This window comes from Equus asinus, chromosome 7, assembly GCF_041296235.1.
Source record: "Equus asinus isolate D_3611 breed Donkey chromosome 7, EquAss-T2T_v2, whole genome shotgun sequence".
Taxonomy (NCBI): Eukaryota; Metazoa; Chordata; class Mammalia; order Perissodactyla; family Equidae; genus Equus; species Equus asinus.
Window position 1 is genome coordinate 16,763,154 of NC_091796.1, and position 23,479 is coordinate 16,786,632.

The 23,479-nt window shown below is 35.6% G+C and overlaps 1 protein-coding gene across 1 annotated transcript in view; it reads right to left on the reverse strand.

Moving 5' to 3' along the window:
• Positions 1-15,144: 15,144 nt before the first annotated feature.
• Positions 15,145-23,479, reverse strand: part of LOC106842730 (glutamate decarboxylase 1-like) — a 39,055-nt gene continuing 30,720 nt past the window's right edge. The window contains exons 13-15 of the mRNA XM_070514499.1: positions 18,874-18,981; positions 17,382-17,471; positions 15,145-15,318 (exon numbers count right to left, since the gene is read on the reverse strand). Coding sequence (XP_070370600.1) covers positions 15,145-15,318; positions 17,382-17,471; positions 18,874-18,981 — 372 coding nt within the window. The remainder of the gene's footprint in view (positions 15,319-17,381; positions 17,472-18,873; positions 18,982-23,479) is intronic.

The following is a 23,479-nucleotide window of genomic DNA, read 5'->3' on the forward strand; positions in this document are numbered from 1 at the left end:
TGTAGAAGAACCACTGAGTGATCTGTCATTTGAAATTAAGGAGAGAAAATCTGATATAAACTTCTCTATTTTCCCTTGCCTGAGAAGAATCAGTCAGAAGCCCATTAAATGGCATCTTATTAAACACTGTTTTCTCCCAAAGTGTTGTGACTCACTGTTATTTTCATACTTCAGATCATCTGTCAAAGTAGATGTTCAGATCTTCTGTCAAAGTAGAAATTTTCCATGTGACTCTAGCTGTAAAATATAGGCTCTTTTAATTATATTTGTAAAATTTCTTTCTCTCCTTGATTTATGTCTAATGAACGTGTTCAAGTCAATTATCTGTCTCCAGATATCTCATTATTTGCGTTCCTACTATGAAGCAATATCTATCAATAGATCATTGTAAATTTTGTTTCTGGCGATAGAAGCATCTATAGGCATCTTTGCCCCAAACACACTGAAAATGGCATCTAAAATCCATATTCCTTCTTGGATGAAACCATTATGAATTTTTGGATTCTAATATTTCTTGCTTCTTGAAGTTTCTGCCTACAGAACAAAGTAAAAATAAAGTCCATCCATGTTATAAGCTACAAAGATTAATAAACCTCATGCAAGAACTATACCAAACATGGGGAATCCCCAAATTTCAGGAGTATAGCAGCAAGAAAATATTTTTGAAATATTTATAGTGCATAGTATTTTGTAATTATTGGTTGCTTCTAGTTGACTCTCTAACCGTTGACTTGAATCACTGCATTACTTCAGAGGAAGGGAGACTGCAACCTAGAGCAAAGCAGTCAATACTTCAATTTGCCAAATTATTTTTTTATTTAAAAAATTGCAACAGTAAAATTTACTTTCTGTGGTGTAGAGTTCTGTGGGTTTTGAGGCATAGAGTAATATATCCACCACTACGGTCATGATACAGAATAGTTACACCATCCTCCAAATCTAATCCTGTTCTTTTAAAGATAACCCCACCCCCCACCCTCCAACCCCTGGGAGCCACTCATCTGATCTGTGTCTCCATAGTTTTGTCTTTTCCTACAATTTATGCATGATTTCTTTCACTCAGCAAAGTGCATTTGACAGTCATCTGTATTGTCACAGAAATCAATAGTTTGTTTGTCTTTCTTGCTGAGAATACACAGTAGAATATGTACTACAGTGTGTTTATCCATTTACTGGTTGAAGGACATTTGGGTTGTTTCCAGTTTTTGGTGATAAATAAGTTGCTGTAAATAAATATTTACATGCAGGATTTATACAAACATGTGTTTAGTCCTCTTAGATGAATAACTAAGAGCGCAATTTGCAGGGTTTTATTGTAAGTCTATGTCTAGCTTTATAAGAAAAGGTCAAATGGTTTTCCAATATGGCGGCACTATTTTGCATTCCCACCGGCAATGTATGAGAGTTACAGTTGGTCTACTTTCTTGACAGCAATTGGGAGTGCCAATTTTTTTTTCATTTCAGTACGTATGCAGCGACATTTCATTGTGGTTTTTAATTTTTTGAAGAAGAAGAAGACTGGCCCTGAGCCAACACCTGCCACCAATCCTCCTCCTTTTTGGTGAGAAAGACCGGCCCCAAGCCAACATCCGCGCCCATCCTCCCCCACTTCATATGTGGGACGCCTGCCACAGCATGGCCAGACAAGCGGTGCACAGGTCCGCACCGGGGATAAAAACTGGCACACCCCAGGCCTCTGAAGCAGAACGTGCAAACTTAACTGCTACCGAGTTGGCCCCTCATTGTGATGTTTTAACATCAATTCTACTAATGAATAATTGTGTTGAGCATATTTTCATATGCTTATTTGCCACTTATACCTCTTCTTTGATGATGTATCTGTTCAGATCTTTTGCCCATTTTTCAACGTTAGTTTACTTCTTTTCTCATTGTTGAGTTTGAGAGTTCTTATATAATCTAGATAGAAGTCCTTTGTCAGAAACATGATTTTCTCCCAGTCTATGGCTTGTCTTCTCATTCTCTTAGTGGTGTTTTCACAGACCTAACATTTTTAATTTTGATAAAAACTCCAATTTTTCTTTTATGAATTCTGCTAAAAACTTTTTGACTGACTCAACAAGTTTTTCTTTTATATTTTCTCCCAGAAGTTTTGTAGTTTTATATTGTACATTTACATCTATGAGCCATTTGAATTAATTTTTGTATAAGTTGTAAGTTATGGGTTGAGTTTTTTTTTTTGCACCACTTACTTCAAAGACATCATTTCTCAATCAATTCACCTTTGAATCTTTGTCAAAATCAATTTACTATATTTGTGTGGGTTCATTTCTACACTGTCTATTCTATTATAAGAGTCTATGTGTCTATCCTTTCACCAACACCACACTGTCTTGATTACTTTATACTAGTTACTTGTAACTTTATACCAGGTTTTGTAATTGGGTTGCATAAGGTCAGTCAAAGTACTTTTGATTGGCAATAATTATGCACTTCAGAGAAGCCTGGGAGACACAGGAAGTCAAATTTATGGTACTGACCAAAAAGTCTGCAATACAGTGTAGTCATGTGGTCAAAGAGGAGAGTAACACACATTTTCTGGGCTAGAGGATAAACTTTGAAAGCAAGATTGAAAGTGACTAAAGCTTAGCCACTGAAGATTTGCCCAACACCTTGTACACCCTCCACCACAAACTGGGATAAAACTAAAGGTAGGATGGTGACTGGAAAGAGCAGATAAATCCCTAAGAGATTTAGGGAAAGGACCAAAAAATAGAACTTATTGCATATCTTGTTATGTTTGAATTCTTTAGAGAGTCCAGTGCTCCTACTGTGGTCTGGGGGAAAGCATCTGTGATTTCCCAAGTCCCAAAAGGTCTGTGGAAATGCTGAATGGATACAAGATCACAGAACTACGGATTTACCATAACTAGAGACATGTCAAGGTAAGGGCATTAACCTTACAAGCCAATGCAAGACAGAGGAAGCCAGATGAAATGTAATGAGCAGAGCCTTGAGTACTGCATGTCAACCACCCCATAGCAGCATATTATAATAATATTTCCAGCCCTAATTAACATTACCACCAGAATAAATAAAAGCAGAAGAAAATTCAGATAAAATCTTAAGGTAAGGAGTTTAAATTACTTTAAATTATAGAGATTACATTTTCTGCCAACTGAAGATATGAGACACAGAGCAAATTAAACTATAAGAACATTAGAAGAGTTACGTCATACAACACATGTTTATAACTATGAAATTTCATACTTGATAAAATATAATCACTTCTGGATAAACCATAGTAATTGAAGATAGGACAGGAAGGATGGCAGTGCTTAACATGGAATGCATCTGTGCCAATGGTCATGGTTTACACGGCAAAAGTAGCTCCTTGGTGGTTGGGATATGTCCTGCTTGGAAGCAGGAACTCAGATAATCTGAGGTTGCAGAAATTATAAAGTGTGACTATTAAGACGTCTCCATGATGATTCTTATCTCTCACTATTGCTTATCAATCTGTTGTCAGACCACGTGAAAATGGGATTTCTTTTCTTCCATTTTGTAAAGGAGTAAAGAAGACACCATCACATTTGCATATCTGCTTAATTTCATCAAGTAATTCACAAATTAAATAAAATTCACACTCTATTACCACGTTTATTTAGGATGATTTAGTGCAGTCATGCATGCAAATAAGTAACAGTTCTGGTAATGAGTAAAGTGCACACTTCTCTTAACACATAGAAGACCCCATGCAGGTGTCTAGTTTGGCTGTCACCGTGGATAGAGGCAGGAGGAGTTTACGTCAACATGGCCCATGAGGTGACTGTCTTGGGGCTCTTCCTGGACTCCAAGTCCGCTGAATACTAGCCCAGTGTTTCTCAGTCCTGTTTCTACAATGGGAGATCCCCCTTTGCATTTCAAAAGACTTCGATCACAGCCAAGCACTGGAGAATCCATTTCAGTAGATTTTGGACTGATCCCAGTAGCTCTTTTCTTAAAAGCTTCACAGATTATTTTGATTTGCAATTAGATCAGGAAGGATCATGCCAGATACTGGGATGTGTTAGGAAATTTTAATCAGCTAAAGAGTTGGGTGTAATGGGAACTAAACAGAGCGCAAGTTGAAACTTATGTGGAAACTTACACATATGCTATCTTCTATTACTTGCTCAAGAACCTTCCACTCAACGACCTTCCACATACAAAAATATTCAGTCTTATCTAGCCCTTGAAAATGAAAAATGTTGTTAGGTAAGTTCAAATTAAAGCTACAATGAGATGCCACTTTACACATATTAGAATGACTAAAATAAAAATTACTAAAAATTCCACGTGCTAATGAGGTTTCAGAGCAGCTGGAATTCTCACACATCTTTGTGGGAATGCAAAGCAGTACAGCCACTTAGAAAACGATTTGACAGTTTCTTATATAGTTAAATGATTATATGATTCAAAATCCCCACTTCTTATTTACCCTAGAGAAATTAAAATTTATATTAATAGAAAAACCTGTACAAAAGTATTTACATATAGATATGGTAAACTGCTTTTTTATTTGTTTTGTTATTTTTAAATACTTGGTCTTTTTTTCCTTAGTGCCATTTTAGCTAACTCCAAAATCATGGCTTTCTCTCAAATTTTTGTTCCAGTTGTGAGTAAGCTCTGGGGATCTAATATATGGCATAAAGACTATAGTTAATTTTTGTTGTTCGTGCCCTTGAGTGGATTCTGACTCTTAATGAGCCTGTATATAGCAGAATTGAAGCCTGCTAATTCTTTTTTGCACCATCCTCTCATCTCATAGAGTTTTCATGGCCAATTTTTTCGGAAGTGGGGTGGCCAGGTCCTTCTTCCTAATCTGTCTTCATCTGGAAGCTCCTCTTGGGAGCTTGGGTGACCTTGGGCGACCTTGCTGGTATTTGAAATACCAATGGCATAGCTTTAAGCATCACAGCAACACACAGTGCCACAGCACAAGTGACAGACAGTTGGTGTGGTTCCCTGACCACAAATCAAACCCAGGCCACGGCAGTGAGAGCACAGAATCTTAACCACTCGACCACCAGGGCTGACTATAGTTTACAATCCTGTATTATATACTTGAAAGTTGCTAAAAGAGTAGACGTTAATTGTTCTCGTCACACCAAAAGTGTAATTATATTAGCTGATGAAGATGTTCACCAACCTTATTGTGTCATTTCTCAATATATACGGGTATGAAATCATCACATTGTACACCTTAAATTTGTGCGATGTTATATGTCATTTGTATCTTAATAAAGCTTGAAAAAAACTTGGAGGTTTTTTTCTTAAATAAAAGTTCTATGGAGGGACTGGCCCTGTGGTATAATGATTAAGTTCCACACATTCCACTTCAATGGCCTGGGTTTGTGGGTTCAGATCCTGGGCGCAGACCCACACCACTCATCAGCCATGCTGTGGCGGCAAACCACATATAAAGTAGAGGAAGATAGGCACAGATGATAACTCAGGGCTAATCTTCCTCAAGCAAAAAAACAAGGAAGATTGGCAACAGACGTTAGTTCAGGGCTAATCTTCCTCACCAAAAAATAAAAAAATAAAAAAGTTCTATGGAAATATAATTTGATTACCAAACATTCATATTTTTAAAGTGCACAATTAATGGTTTTTAGTATATTCAAGGAGTTATGCAACCATCATCACTATATAATTTTAGAACATTTTCTTCACCACCAAAATAAATTCTGTGCTCACTAGCAATCACTCCTCATTCTTCCCTTACTAGCTTCCCCATCTATACCTCCTGGAAAACACTAATCTGCCTTCTGTCTATGGATTTTCTTGTTCTGGGCATTTCATATAAATGAAATCATATAATATGTGGCTTTTTGTGCCTAGCTTTTTTCACTTACCATAATACTTTCAAGGTTTATGCATGTTGCAGCATGTATCTGTACTCTACTTGTTTTTAATATTATCCCACAAATAATATTCCACATTACTATACCATATTTTACTTGTCCATTTATTAGTTGATGGATATTCAGGTTGCTTGCACTGTTTGGCTGGAATAATGAATAATGCTGGTATAAACATTTATGTACAAGTTTTTCTGTGGGCATATGTTTTGTTTTTCTCTTAGGTATATACCCAGAAGTGGAATTGCTGGACCATCCGCAACTCTATGTTTGACATTTTGAGGACATGCCCAACTGTTTCCCAAGGTCACTGCACCATTTTATTTCCCCACCAGCAATGCATGAGGATTCCAATTTCTCCACATCCTCATCAACACTTGATATTTTCTATCTTTCCTGTTTCAGCCATCCTAGTGAAAGTGAAGTGATATCTCACTATGTTTTGATCTACATTTCCTTAACAGCTAATGATGTTGAGCATGTTTTCACGTGATTATTGGTGATTTTTCTGTTTTCTTTGGAGAAATGTCTGTTTAAATGCCTTGCCCATTTTTATTTGGATTACTAGTCTTTTTAATATTGAGTTATAAGACTTCTTTAGATCTTCTGGACACAAGCCCTTTATAAGATACATGATTTGCAAATGTTTTCTCCCATTCCATGGGTTGTCTTTTGACTTTATTGATGATCAAGAAGCACAAATGTTTTTAATTGTGGTGTGATATAATTTATCTATTTTTCAAAAATTTTGTCCCTTGTGCTTTTGGTCTTTTTCCTAAGAAATCATTGCCTAATCTGAAGCTACAAAGGTTTACTCTTATGTTTTCTTCTAACAGTTTGAAAGTTTTAGCTTCTAAATTTAGGACTTTGATCCATCTTGAGTTATTTTTTGTATATGGTGTGAGGTAGAAGTCCAACTTTATTCTTTTGCTTGTGGATATAGAGTTGTCTCAGCATCATTTGTTGAAAAACTATTCTTTCCACATTAAATTGTTTTGGGATTCTTGTCAAAAATCAACTGACAATAAACGTCAAGATTTATTCTGGGCTCTTAGTTCTATTTCACTGAACTGTGTGTCTGTCCTTGTACCAGAACTATATGGTCTTCATCATTGTAATTTTTCAGTATGTTTTGATACTAGGAAGTGTGATTCCTCTAACTTGGTTCTTTTTCAAGACTATCTTGGCTATTCTGGGTTCTTTGCTTTTCCATGTGAATTTTAGGATCAGTTTGTCCAAAAGGCATCTGGGATTTTGACGGGGACTGTGACGCGTCTGTAGATCAAGCTCAGAAGTATTTGCCTTCTCAATAGCACTGAATCTTTTGATGATGAACGTGAATTTATTTCTATCCATTTGGATCTCCAATTTTATTCAATTTTACATTTTTCAGTGCACTTGTGTTGCACTTTTTTTGTTAACTTTCTTCCTAACAATTTTATTCTTTTTGATGCTATCGTAAATGGAATTTTTTTCTTAAATACGTTTTCAGATTTTTAATATCTCAAGTATAGAAATAAAATTGATGTTCATATTTCGATCTTGTATAGTCTTTAAATACTTTTGAAGTCTTCAGTCTTCTTTTAAACAGGTATTGCCTCAATTGTGCTGTATCCCAAGTTTTTGTTTCAATTTAGATAATACAAAGAATTTTTTTAAGATATTAAGAAAGCAATAAATACTAATTCATTTGAATACAATGCCTTCAATATTTTGGCATAGAGTTTTCCTATGCCAATTTTAGAGCATAAGGCTACCAAGCATGTGCCAATCCTAGGAAACAGAAACAACATAAATTTCTGTGTTTTTCATGTGTTAAACATCTCAAACATTTAACCAGTTCCCACAAAACTATCTTTACTTGTAGATGATCTCATTTGGTGTGTGCATTACTGTGATGATTTGTGAATGGTGAGTCAATTACCAAATAATCCAGCTCCTCTTTGTCCCTGCCATGTGCCAAGTCCTGGCCTGAACCCTGCCTCACAACACCTTAAGTCTCTACCTTTATGGCCTTGGAGTTAGGGAGTAAAAGGTAAGCATAAAATTAAAAGCAAAATGATGTAAAATTGCTCCTCTTACGTAAGGGGGAAAAAAATCACAGAAATGTTCTTCATTTTGGAAATCAGGGCAAAGTAGAGACCAAATTTAGCAAAGCTATAAAACAACTCCACATAGTTGGCATTTTTATATTTTTGTCATCTTATTTCCTAGAGGTATTTAACTTTTCAATACAGGGTCATTGTGACAAAAATCCGGCACTGTTGAATTATCATAATAGATCATCTGTTCAAAGAAAATTTTAATTTATAACACAGTTACTGAATGCATTTGCTCTAATTACGCAAGGATCAATCTGTAAGATTTGAGAGGGACTGAGCAACATTGATTTTCAAAGTTATCCATAAATCACTGAAATAGAGTGCATGTGCTCAAGTGAACTGTTTTGAATGAGGTTACTGCACTTTTAATTATGTCAGTTATTCCCTGAGATATGTGATCTGGGCAAAGACAATCAACATAAACTAAAAACTATGTCATATCTCTAGCTCTTGACTAAGCCAAGAATAATTCAGGTATGGCTTCACTTCTATTTCTATTTACCTTTAAATGATTTGACAAATGGGAATAAGGGAGCTAAGACTTGAAAATACTGTGTTTACTATCTGTGAAAGATTAAATGTGTCATGAAATATTCCCAAGGGACCACAGTGGTCAAATGTTCCCAGACAAGATTGAGGGTTGCTGAGAGGAAATTTGATCATGGGTCCATTCCAAGTATAAGCCCCAAACATGCGTGAGGTATCTGCTGCCAATATTATTCCATCTGCCTGGGAACATAGGGCCAACCTCAGTAAAAGTAACATTCATTGTTTTGATCCAAGTGGGTTGCTTGCTGTCTCAAAGATTCCCAAGTCTCTCATAAATTTCTCTATGTATCTGTTTATATTGGTAAACATAGGGAGTAGGATCCTCAAAACTCACCTTTATTCTTGCTGTTATCTCGGACCAGCAGACACTGAGCTCACAGGGTACGCTGATGGAAGACACCAACATGCAAACTGATCCTGGATCAAGGACAATTCGTGGCTAAAATTCAGACAAAACTCCTTTACCTGATAAAGATATGTCTCTCCCATCTAGAGTAATGTTACACTTTCTGATAAAGTCTGGTCTTTTTATCAGAAAGGTGGTGTTCTTTGCACGTAGGAAATAAAGTTATAGAACCAGAGTACAATTGAGAAGTGTCTCAATTTTTCTGGTTTTGTCAAATTATTTGAAATGCTTTTAACTTAAGTAACAGATTCATAATCTTTACATTTCTCTGCTTTAAACATTGCCACATCATACCTTTCTTGACATTGCCACCTGCCACATTTCTATCCAGCCTTCCAGGTCTGACTATAGTCTATTTGTCCTACATCGTGCATCTAGCACAAGTCTTTGCATGTGAAAAGGTAGAAAGACAAACTAGAAAGAATAGGAGTTTTGAACAGTGAGTTCAAAAACCACTTTTAGAGCTTGTGTTTGTAGTATTAAAAATATTAGCAGGTATTGAGGGCTTACTACATTCCGGGCACTGTTTAAAGAATTTAACATACACAGACTAATTCATTTACCTGTGAGGAAGTATTATTATTATTTATTATAAAGATGGGGGAATGGGTACAGAGAGACCAGGGAACTTGTCTGATTCGCCTGCTAGTAAGGGGCAGGGCTAGGATTCAATCCCAGCATGCCTGGGTCCAGCATCTGTGCTTTTAATCTCTTTGTTACACTTATTATTTTCACAGAGTTTGTGACTATGCCTTCTTTAGAAAACAGAATCAGCTAAAATAAATTATCCCATTTTGAACTGGGAAATGGCTATCAAAGATTAGGTATTATTGTTTTTGTTTTTTTTGAGGAAGATTAGCCCTGAGATAACATCTGCTGCCAATCCTCCTCTTTTTAGGTCAGGAAGGTCCTGAGCTAACATCCATCCCCTTCTTCCTCTACTTTATATGTGGGACACCTGCCACAGCATGGCTTGCTACGTAGTACCATGTCCGCACCCGGGATCCGAACCAGTGAACCCCAGCTGCCAAAGTGGAACATGTGCACTTAACAGCTGCACCACTGGGCCAGCCCCAAAGATTAGGTGTTATTATTAGCTAGCATCACATTTTCAACAAATGTTTACATAGGATTTTCACAATGCAATTTACCAGTGATTAAAACTTAGGAGGTTGTAGAACCCAATTAGATTATTCGTTGTTATCAAAGTAAAAATAGCAAAAATATTTACAGCCTTTCAAGGATTTATAGCTTCATAAAGTACTGCTAGAGTTTATTGACCAAAGTTAATTGTTTTATTATTAAAAACATGGCAAGGTTTGCAACTAGAGGTCCTGAAACTACTGTTAACCAATCTTCCTCTTTTTGCTTGAGGAAGATTGTCCCCGAGCTAACATTTATGCCAATCTTCCTCTATTTTGTATGTGGGACACCACCACAACATGGCTTGATGAGCAGTGTGCATGTCTGTGCTGGGATCTGAACCTGTGAACCCAGGGCTGCCAGAGCAAAGTGTACTAAATTTAACTACCATGCCACCAGGCCAGCCCCCAAAAGTATTCTTAAGAGGAAATTTCAGAATACAAAGTGGAAGTTGGGAGATGATAAAACTGTTAAATATCCAATGAACTGCATAATTTAAGGCATATCAGTGTTCATTATAAATTGTTCATCAGTTTGAGAGTATATGGATGTGGTTTAATGGAATATCTATTATTCCTACATGACTTTAAATAACATATTAGCATAGCCAGTACCATCAGTTCATCAAGGAAGCTTCTTGCAAAGATTTTTTTTCTGGATGACAGGACATTCCACATAGGAGTGAAGATCAGAAAGATTTAATGTCCATTAATTATTGTATTTGCAAAAGGAAAACTATAATGGGGACCTAGAGATAAGAAATCCTCACATGAGATTGGAGGAGTAAATTCCAGTATTCTAGTAAAATATTTACTGAATTTGCACCCACCTTCCACGCTGGGGGTTTGGGTTAGGAAAAAACATTGGGAGGGGGTACCTTGGAATGACCTTTGTAGGACAGGTACTTTTGAGGGAAAGAGTTGGATAACCTTCTAATTATAACAAACAACAAAGGTGACAAATGAGGCACAGCCCCTGGCTGAGACTGATATTCCTGATCTCCTGATGTGTGCTCAGGGTTCAAGGTCTGACAAGCAGCCCAGAGGGGAAAGCAAGGAACTGGTTCGGCAGAATGAACATTAAAAATTGCGTCCTAGATGGAGGACTAACGTTAAAGCCAGACATTTGGGGGAGAGGCAGGAACAACCTGACTCTTCAATCAAAGGGAGTTATGGGACCAAGCTGAGACAAAAGCCAGACAGAAAACTGAAGAATCCAAGTATATCGAGCATGATTCGGTCAAAGAAAGATTGTTTAGAGTCAATCCAGTGCCTCGGTGGCTCTTGCCCATTCAGGCCCGCATTTGCTGGGCAGCACTGGAAATATTTAAGCAGTTAACGTAGGCCAGAGTCTTCAATGATGCCTTCTCAGTCTCCTGGCTCAGATAATCATTGAGATAACACAAAGGATCCAATTGTCAAATAGACTCAGACGAACCAGAGATCTTGTCCAGCGTGAAGCTTTACTAAGAATTTCTAGGACACAAGTAATTGGGAAGAAGGGAGAGGGATGGGATTGTCAAATGGTTCCCTGGGTCCTTTCTTGCTGGTTCAGGATGCCCTAGGACCTACATTAACAAATGAAGTTTCTAAGTAATGTGTGATGCTACATTAATTACACAGAAGGGAGCTTATTTAGTCATGAAATAGCTCCATTTTCTACTCAGATAGTTACATAGCTTGTGTGCTATTTTCCAGTAACCTGTGCCCTTATCAATGCATAAATTCCAGTTTGTTCACTATATGCAAGCTAAATAGACAAAGGACATTGTGCTAATATGGCTCTCACGTTTGGATTTCTGTGCTACCAATAAGATCTAAGCTGTCTTTCAGCCTAGAAAATTCAGGCTTTCTGAACTTTTTTTTTTTATCTTCCCAACGCATTTTGGCAATTTTAGTTCCTAAATAGCTGTTAATTCCCTATTGCCTGGCACTACTGGGTCCTTATCCTTCCTTGGATTATTGCAATAGCCTCTAAACCTGGTATTCTGAGCTCGAGCCTTCCTCCTCCTCTAATCCATCCTTGAAACTGCCATCAAAATCAACATCTACATGTTGTGCACGATTCTATAGTAGCACTTTGAATTGAAAATAAAATTTTTTAAAAATACATTAATTTCTTTTTTTGGTCTACCCTGCTCTAGCCTAAATTCTGGAGACACAGTCTCTCTGGTAGTCATGTCTATTGGTTAAATGAATGTTGTTTATTGTGTTAAAAACATATTGTACTGTGTTTGGGAAAGGTTCAAAAGAAACAAAAATGAACTTAGTAACAACCCTTTAAGAATTTTATACTAAACTAAATTTCTCAGCAGCACTAAAGGAGCTCTTTTTATAGAATTCCTATAAGTTACGGAAGGCAAATTCATACATCGTTTCATGTAATACAAGACTAGTGCCAGATCCTTGCTTGAGAGAATTCAGCCATGGGAACATGGGAATGGTTAAGTATTCTTTGGCTAAAAACTTTGATTGGCCATGAAATGAAAAATAATCCCAGTTTAAGGGTTGAGGAGGCAACATAAGTTAGTGAATATTAGCCTTTCTTTAATTGAAATGTCACAAATTTCCTACAACATGTAAAATAGATATCCAAATAATTGAAAATGCTGCATACCTCAAAATAATAGAGAAAAAAATTGTATTAGGTTTCTTGTTGTTAATAGAACACTACTGAATAATTCAGATTGTAGATTTCTTTATAAAATATTCTTGCTTAATTCATAAAATTGATTTTGGAAGAAAGCACTGTTTTAACTAGTTTATATAACCCACATAATATGCATATTATATGAAAATAGTAATATGATTTAATATATTCTTATTTCAAAGTGTTTATTGAGAAATAAAATCAATATCTAAAATTTCGATTATAAGGATAAAGCATCTTCAATGCACTTTTTGATAAGGAAATGTTTAATCTGTGTTTGGCAACCTTTATGTAATGATGGGCAATCACGCATAATGTACAGGGAAGAAACAGATTTATGTTTCTAAGTCTAACAAACCAGGTCACATTTGGAACAAACCCTCCTGTCTAGAGCAGTAATTCTTATCAAGGGGTAAATTGCACTTAGATGATTAAACTACTGTTTCCTACGTTTTACAAAGACACAGCCTATCAAAGTCTATAGCATAATCAATTTACATTTCCTCTGAGAAAACTTTGGATATGAAATGTCATTTGTTTGGCAGAAGAACAATTGAAAAGAATCTCGATCCCAATTTATGTGTTTTTATTTCTAAAATATGGAAGTTCTACATTTAACTTCAATGAATGCAACATAACTTGGCGAACAGAAGCGTACAATGTCCTCTGTAATGAAGAACCATGAGAATATTTGGTTGTACACAGAATGATTAATGAAGATAAAACCAAGGTTATGAAATTTTATTTTTACTTAGTATTTGTTTTTGAATCTCTGACTCTATTTGACATAGTAAAAAGATTAAATATGCAAAACTAACGTTAATTACGTACTAAGCCTATACACAGCCAAGACTATAGGTCTCTTATTGGGTCCAACTTCCTCTTTGTCTATCTGGTAGAAGGTAAATTGTTAGTAGGCTGTAAGAGAGGAGTTACATATATACTACGGAAAATTCTTTCCCTCTTCATGTTTTTCTCTAAATTCAGCCCTGTATTTCCCTCTACTTTCCCCATCATGTAATACTAATTTTTAAGATTTCAGCTTCCTTTGAAGTTAAAGAATCCTTTGATTTTTTTCTACATTAAGAAAATATCTTTTTAATTTTTCAGCTTTATTGAGGTATAATCATCAAAATTGTAAGATACTTAAATTGTACATTGTGATGATTTGATATACATATATATTGTGAAAGAAAAATAACTAACATGCAGAGTAATTCAAAAATTTTAAAAAGATTTAATTGAATTATTTTATTTTGTTCTCACAACAACCTTGCAGTATAGGCTCCATTATTATTCCTATTTCAGAGAAGAGGAAAGAGACCTGCTTAAGTCAAGTGATTTGAAAATCGTTCAACTGGTAGGTAGAGTGTGTGAATTGCAGCAAGGCATTTGGCGGGATGTTTTGTCATAGGGACTTCAGAAGAAACCTGGTTAGCTGCAAATTTTGGTTTTATTACTTATTGGCAGCATGATGTTAGACACATTATTCAAACTCTTTAAATCTTAGCTTCTCATTCATGAAATGGAGATAATAAGTCACTTAAATCGTAATATGAACAGAGGACAAAATGAGACATGCAAGTTAAGACCCTTAGCATACTGTCTGATACACGTAAGTGCTCAATTAATGTCAGCTATTATCTCAAAAGTGGAGCTGAATAAGGGAGCTATCTGATTCTATTTTTGAAATACAGCTAATACACTTTTGAAGAATTGAAAAAGGATGGCACTGCTATTGATCTATGGGGGATGTTAAAAATGGTGTTGCAGAAAAAAAATGAATTAAATCATTGTATAGACGCTTGGTAGAAGCCATAGTCCCTCCTAAATAAAAATGCAAAGGTCCAAAGGTGAATGTGTCAAGCCCTGCCATTCCTTTCCCTGACTCTCTGCCCCAAAATACAGAACACTTAACTCATCTGATTTGTTTAAAAAGAGAAATGCCTTACATATTATTTTATTTTTTACAGAGACAGAACACTACCATAAGATATTGAAAATAATTTCAATTCAGGAAGTCATTATTCAATTAACTCAAGTACATAAATATATGCTAAGTTGCCGAACGTCCACAATGGAACTTCTCTTTTCTTCACAATAAAAGGGGTTTTTGTCTTTCTTATTTACTGATGTATTCTAAACACACCAAGAAAAGTACCTAGCATTTAATAGATTTTCAATAGTTTTTATTGAATTAATGAAAATAACAAATACATGAGTTTGAACTTATCTGTCTATCTATCTGTCTATCTATCTATCTATCTATCTAAACCAACTCCCCGTTCATCACCTTAGATAGCATAGGATAAAAGAGAACCAAAAGTTCTGAGAGAAGATATCATCTGTAGTATTCCTTTCGTATTATCTTCAGATGTAGGTTTTTTTTAAGTTGGTGTTTGCATTTGGTATTCAAGTTCATATTGAAGTATCATAATTCCTTCCCAAGCCTTTCAATTTCATCAATAAGATAGTCAACATCTGTTTGTCTCGTAGCAGGATTAGAAAAGACCATTCGAAAAAAATTTACTTTGTCCCCACATGGCTGGTAGCTTATCATGGCTGTGCCTTCCTCTAGCATCTGTGCTTTAATCTTTGGAGCAATCTGTGTGTAAATGTAAATATTATTAAAAGGGAATTTTACAAGTAAATATGCTTCCACATACTAGATGGCTACATGACTATCATTAGCTTAAAATAAATTGCAGGCAATTTAAAGCTGTCAGAGATAATTTTTAAGAAGCAGCTTAGTACAGAAAAAAACCAGCATTTTCTATATTTATATTGTAGTTCTCGCTACTCCATGATTCACAATTACCAAACTTATAAAATAACGCAAGTGTGCTAGAATGCATTAAAGAAAGTTGTGTGACCTTTTCCTTATATTTATATGGCAATTCAAATAGAAGTATCCAGGCAAGAGGTAAAATGAAATAGGGAATGGAAAAATAGTAGCATATTTTGGTATTGTAAGTTTCATTATTTGAATTATTATACTACATCTTGAGTTTTCCTACAAGGTCACTGTTTTGCAGCAAATCATAGTTTCTTTGTAAATTTCACAGAGACAAATTCCATTTAATTGCCCTGTACAGCTCCTAAAATGACATTACGCATGTGGCATTGGATCACATTAGTACATTCTTTGGTTATTATCTTACAGCAGTGGCACTGACATTCAGGAAAGCCAGAGCGGGACAGTCTACAACTACTCAACATGCCCCTCCTCAAAACTTCTGCTTCTGCTCATAGCGTACCTTTAAAATGCTACAGATGCCATCCATTATTTAACTTTCCCATAAGTATTTATACAATGGCAGCACAAAAGTAAATATATATATATACATATATTTATATATATATTTATCTCCTTTAATAGCCAGACATTTCACTTAATGTCCTTCCCTATTTATTATTGTAATTAATCAATATGGCCATAAAATAATAAATATTAGTTATTGCCCACAATATTTAAAAAATTTGTCTCATAGTTCCGCCTTGCCTTCCATCCAGGAACCTGTACAGAGCCCTAAGAGAGACAGCTGTCTGGTAAATGGGTTGTGTGGACCTCCAGGAGCCAGCTTGCTAAGTCTGTGTAAATATGTCCCTCACTAACCCTCAGCTGGTAGCAATCACTCTAGTGGAAGATAACATTGATATGTTAAGAAAAAAATTAAGAACTTCACTTAATACTTGCTTCAAACCACAAAATATTTAAATAAGGGGAATTATGTAAAGCAGAAAGCAAAACAAAAAAAAAATCTCTATTTTCTCTTAGAACTTAAAAAAGAAGTAAAATTATCTAATGATAGAAAAGGTTGATTCCTTGAAACACTGGTATCGGTTTTGTGCAACTTATCCTAGGGCACCTCACAGTACCTAAGATAAGTGGTCATGATATCAGTATAACTCAAAAGTTTTGGTATTATTATAAAATGTATATACGTATATGATGAATGCTTAATATAGTTAAAAACTTACAATAAATATGGGTGATAAATAGCATATAATGGTGGTGATTCTCTTTATTTTAATATATGTTATTAAGGTAAAGATGAAATGCCCCATTACCATGATATTCATTTGGATTTTTTTCAAGATCGTCATTGATCTGTAATAAAATCTCTCTCAGATTCTTGCTCAGATGACCTTATCATAAGTATTTCAAATCTGATAACACTTCTTAAAGTACTTCTTCTGTTGCTCTTAGAGATTATAATTATTTATATTCTTGTCTTCTCTCCCACTAAGCCTTCTAGCCAACTTTAGACCAGAATTCTGTCTTACTCATTTCATACCTCTAACTCTTAGTGGAATACCTGGCAAATATTAATTGATGAATAAATTAACCAAAGGGTAGGAAATTCAGCTGATTGCATATTAAGCACTCAATAAATGTTTTTCAATTATATAAATGATGACTGGAAATTCAGCTGATTGCATATTAAGCACTCAATAAATGTTTTTCAATTATATAAATGATGACTGGATTAATGTGCAAAATGACTGATAGGTTGAGATTTCACTTGGCTCCATATGAGTATTAAACCAATGGCTTGGGACCACATGACCGCTAAAAACTAACCAATCAAACTAACCAGACACATTATTTAAAAGGAAATATTAGAATTAAAAACACTACACACACACACACACACACACACTTACCTTTTGGAGTTCTTGATCTCTTTCAAAACCTTTTGGGATATGTTTAAGTCTTGGTGGGAAGTACCAGAAGCAGACATTGGTGAACTCAGGCTAAACCAAAGATAAATTTTATAAGTCTTCTTAAATCCCTACCTAATTCCTTAGTGATTTTATAAGCATCCTTAAAGCCCTACTTAATTTCTTAATTATTTCAGAAGTATTTTAATTAATTTAACTTTTGATACATTTACAAATAATTTTTGAGGGCCTAATACATGTCAAGCACTAGATATGGAAATAAAAGAAATAGCCACTGTCCCCACAGAAAGCCCAGTCTGGCATGGGCTCTTGTTGTCTTTCCCCAACACCTCTCCTACCATAGTTTTCCATGATTCCCTTATCTATGTAGGTTGTCCTTCCCATGCTCTGGTCTATTAATTTCTTCAAAGATCTTTAGCCATCCATCCCATACCCATTCTACAAAATATTTTAAATATTTTAATGATAATGCCAATTTTATATTTGAGAAAGATCATTGGGGTTGGAGTATGGACTACTGATTAAAGGAAAGAATAATTGAAGAGAGAATACTAATAAATAAGATGGTATAGTAATTCAGGATACGGAGAGGACTTCTCTAAACCAAGGGCTGTGGGTATAGATAGGAGGGTTTACATTTTCAAAATCTTCAAAGCATAGAATTGATCTTTGTTGGGCTTTCAAGATAAATTCAAGTTTTCTGGTTTCAGTGACTGGATGTCTTTCACGTAGACAAAGAGAACTTACATTTTCCTCTCTGTAACGAGCTTTTCTACTGATTCAATCACAAAATTTAATCAATTAGAAAAGCTCATTACAGAGAGGAAAATAAACTATCAGAGGATGCATAGTATTGACAACAAACCCCTTTACTTCTAGTTTCCACTTAAGACTGAGAGAGAGCTAACGAAAATTAAGACCATGCTGTAATCAGAGGAAGACAATTTAGAAGAGAGACAAAGCACCTTTGTTTCCTTATAGTTACTCTCATTAGCCTAACAGTGATCGCCACTGGATAGTTGACTGGGCCTTGAAGAGGAAGACAGATACAATGCTAGCAAAACACTCAGTTTGTCATTAATATCTACGTAGCACCTTAATAACGATTTACCAAAGATGATCATATAATTTAAAGGAACAGTTAAATTACTCTTGATTCAGTGCCAGAGAAATCAGAAAAGCAAATATAGTCAAATCATTTTAATTGTCTTAAAAAATAAAAGGTTGAATAGAATCATCAAATTAAGGCTTTTGGACCCTTGGCTTGTAAGATATAGAACTTAAATGAAAAAGGTTTTAAAATCTAAATAGTTTGCATTTAGATAAAATAAAATATTTATGATCATTGTTAAGTATACTTTTAAAACTATCCCTTAGTATTAGATAGGGAACAGAGTCAGGTAAGAATATCCAGCAAAGAAAGTTTACATCCATTAAACGATCTCAAAAAAAACACAAAACTAAGAGTCCTTACCTCTGCATCAAGCACAAGCTTAAAGTTATCTTTTTTCTTTAAAACCTTATAGAAGTATTTTGCAAGTTCCATATATCTGTTGATCTGTGCCTCAAAGCCAGAGGTTCCCTGTAATTTAAAAAAAGAATCAAAAGAAAGCTTCCATTGAAGTAAGTTTCTTTAAACTACATTGAAGAATTTCCTGAAATTTATTAAATTTATTTAAATGTACTTTCTTTTAAAATGTGATTATTATCTTACTAATAGCAGGTGTTACCTACATCACTGCATTTTTGTTTCTATCTCCTCGAACTGCTTTTACTCCCTGCTGTCTGTGGAACTTGAGGCAAGTTACTTAGCCTTTCTAAGTTTCAAAAGCCTAGATCTGCAAATGTTTGCTAAATATTTTGACAGAAAATTTTTATCTGTCTGTTATGTAGAGCAAGTTTTTAAAAATTATATGTAATGATGTGAGGAGTAGGAAAAATACTAGGAATAAAGCCCTTGGCATACTTGTCGGGATAGTGTCTTTAAAAACTAACGGTTGCTGAGCTTCTGCTGTATCCTTGGCATGTGGTTTCGTGCTTTATACACTTGGTCTAATTTACTCTTAGAAGAACCTTATGAGGTGGGGAACTAAGGCCAAGACAAGCTGACCAGTCACTATCTCCATTCACCTTCTTTCCCTTGGTTATTTCTGCTTATGTTGTGGTTCTAAATAGCACAGATATGCTGATGACTCGCCTACTTATATTTCATCCAACACCTCATCTCTGAACCTCAGACATATAATAAACTGCTTATTCAAATCTCCACTGACAAGAGTAATAACGTCTCAAAATGAATTGCCAAAACTGAACACCTGATCTTTCTATACACACTTGTTTCTCTCACAATCTTCCCAATCTCAATAATATAACAATTTTACCCTTTAGTTGCTAAGGCCCAAAACATTGAAGTGATTCTTATCCTTGATCTTCCTCTTTTTCTCACACTCCATATCTAATATTTTGGCAAATTCCACTTGGTTTACCTTCAAAATCTCATTAGAATCTAATATTTCGTATTCACTGCCATTATGCAGGCCCATTCACTCTCTCCTGCATTATTCAAAGTGCTCCCCAGCTGATCTCTTTGCTCCTGTCCATACATCTATTGTCCATGCTGAGGGTATGCAGTAACATTTATTCTAGGCTAGTATAGTGTAGAGCCTTTCCAACCGTATGAGGTGGTACTCCAGTGTGTTCTCAATACTTAAGCCTTTGTGATCAGAGCTGGCTTCACGGGCATACAGCCTGTGCAGTAACATAGGGCCCCATACGCAGAAGGGTTTCATGTTTAATTTAATGCTGTGCTGTCACTGTCCTGTAATACTGTAAAAGTTTATCTTGAACTGTGTTTTGTAAGTGAAGTCCAACGGGATAACGGATCATACATGTGAGCTAAGGTGATGCATGCAACATACATATCTCCCATTCCTTGCCACCCCATTCACACATAACATTTACCTTGCACAATGAGCATTGAATTCCACTGAATTCACAATAAGTGGGAGCTCAGTGACACAAAATGCAAGAACAAGGTAAACACGCTGCATCTACAACTCAGTAAGCAGGGACGCTAAGGGTCATAAGAGGCCACACTTTCTGTTTAAATCAGAGCTTATTGCCAACACAAACAGAAGGTGATGGAGTTCTAAGAAGCATTAATAACTGAAGAACCCTTTCATATCTTTCTTATTCAAGTTTTGTCTTTTATTAACCAGCTCCCCCCACCCTAGCCATATATGATCTCCTTGTTGTGTCTTAGACACAACAGGCATGCTTCTGTCTCACGGCTTTGAAGTTGAGATTCCCTTTAGCCACATTTCCCCTAAATATCAACATGACCCCTTCTTCACTTTCTTCAGATTTTTGCTCAAATGTAACCTTCTTATTGACAATTACCATCCTATTTAAGATTACAAATACTCACCCCCAGCACTCCTTCACTCCTTATCCGTTTTCAACACTTGTTTTTCTCCATAGGAAACATATATATGAATCAAATGTGCAAAAAGTTTTGATTATATGACCACGTGGTCAGAAGCACCAACTCTCACAATATTGAACAAATATTGGTTTGGAAAAGGCATTGTCAATCTTTGAAATGCTTAAAAATAGGAGTGATTAAATATGAATGGACTAATTTCTTGAGATAACCACTTTATCATTTGATGTTATGCCAGATATTTTTCCTTGAGGGCAATCTGTTTCAGAGGGAAGCTGTATGTAGTTGAAAAGAAGAAAAACTTGCAGAAAAGTTAATAGAAATTATTGATAAAGAATATTCCTACTCTTGATTCTGAAGAAGTGGTGCTAAGGATCTTTGAAATAGTTGGCATAGAGCTTATTACTCTCCAGGAATTTTCCATATGGAACTTTTGGCTGCATTCATGCCTATTAAATTGGCAATGAAAACTATCAGGACTTACGTCCTTATTGTGAACGCATCTTTAAGTTTCTTCATAAAAAGTCTACAGAGACTGAATAGTAAAGACAATAGCACTTCTATTCTGAACTATATTGGACTCTGTTAGACCAGGTCCTCCAAAAAGTAGACACTAAGATAAGATTAAAGTGCAAGGATTTTCTTAATGAAAGTACCTGTGCGAAAGACAGGGGGAAGGAGCCACTTAGACTGGGAGGGCTATCAGACTGGGAATAAGTCTGACCCTAAGTGAAGGGGAAGAGGAGAGGTGGGGTAGAAGCATCTTAGATTGCCACCAAGTTTAAGGAAGATTTGAAAAGCCACTGGGGAGTCTTCACACCAAATCAGCTCTCAGAAGAGTCTCGTGTCTCTCAGGAATGGGAATGCCTTAGAATTGCTGCCATGCTCAGTCATTGGGTGGGAAAAAACTGTGGAAAGCATAGCCTTGGGGCAAATGCAATTATGAATTTAAGAGAAGCAGATGGAGCTCTTGGACAGTTAAGCTCCCTATAGCATTCTCATAGCCCAAACAGATTCATCTTATGAGTCCAAAAGCAGTCCAACCCATTTAGAGAATCCATCCAAAAAGAAGCTTTTGCATTATACTTGAGTTTGCATATGTAATCAGTGTTTGAAGAATCTTGTATGTTTTCTTAACTTATTTTTATAACCTATCATAGAATATTATAATTAATTTTATTTATAAGGTACATAAATTTCATTAGTGATGGCTCCTCTTTCTACTATCAATGAAGCAGTCATTGTGTAATTAGAGCAAACAAGGACAAAACAGAATTTTTTAAATTTATATCTCTAGACTTTGCTCTTAATGCCCATTATTTTGTAAATAATGCTGATGGAGGCTCACATTTCAAGTGTTTAAATATTTAATAGTCATAAATCATGCTAACAAACTTGCAAGTCAACTCCTTTTTAAGCCTGCCGTGGATATTTACCTGAACCTGATTTCCATTGTATAGAAATATTCTTTTCTGAGAAAAGCATTTCCATTTCACCCTATACTGAGTTTCTCTGTAATCATCTGCTCCCATTGAATAATAAATAAATATAATAATAAAATCTTTGTTATCTTTCCAGGAGTCAAATGCTTTCATTCTGGGGCAGAGGTGGGCAGAGATCTCTCTTTCCTCTACCAAAAGATTTCTTTGCATTGCATTCGGGAATAAACATAAGCTCTTTCTCTCCCCCTTTCCCTCTCTCCCTCTCAGAGTGGGTGTGCCAGCTTATATATAAGATTCCAGCTTCCCAACTTCGGGCTCCCTCTTCTGTAATATAAATCCCCTTTGCAAACGTGGGGTGATGTGACATGCCCTCCTCGTGTTCCCCCAAGGGGGAAGTGGGGTGTGGGAAATTGACACTGAGATATTCTGTAAGTGAATAATTGATCTTCCTCTGACCCAGAAACCTTATGTTTACTGAAGGATGAAATAAATACATATAGATACTAAAAAATCATCGGTCAAGTCTGTTTTATAGAAGGCCAAACAAGGTGGTCCAGGTACACAACTCTCTGAGGGTCTGGCTTAATCCATATCAGACTTGCTTATCTGTGTCTTTTAAACTGTAGGTAGTAGCCTGTAAGTGGGTAATAGAAACAATTAAGTTTTTCTTTCAATGAGATAGAGTAGAATAGAAAATACTAAAGAATTTCACATATTATAGATTTTTTCCTGAAACTTTTGTTCTAATTACAGTGTGTGTGTGTGTGTATGTGTGTGTATGTCATTAGGCCACAACATCAAATGCATTTCTTACTGTGGATTGTGTTAAAAAGTCTGAATGCCACTCTTTTATTGCATGAAGGAATAGACGAACTATATGACCCTTTACATAATCCTTTACACATATAATTTCTTTTTAAAATGTTTTGATACATGTTGAGCATTTGCGAATTCAAGGATGGACCTCATGACAAGTGTCTAGGTACATATACTCTGATCTAAGCGAAGTCAAGCTATATGCTTTGACAGCTAAGCTATGGGAGAAATGTCAACCTCTTAAAAAGCTGAGGAGGTTCATGAAAGTATTTACATAAATAAAGCTGTACAGAATCGGATTGAGGGATATTTGGATTATCAGTGTCTGAAAGGTCTACATAAATATTTGAGCTTCGTGCTTACAAAAATTTGAGCTTAGA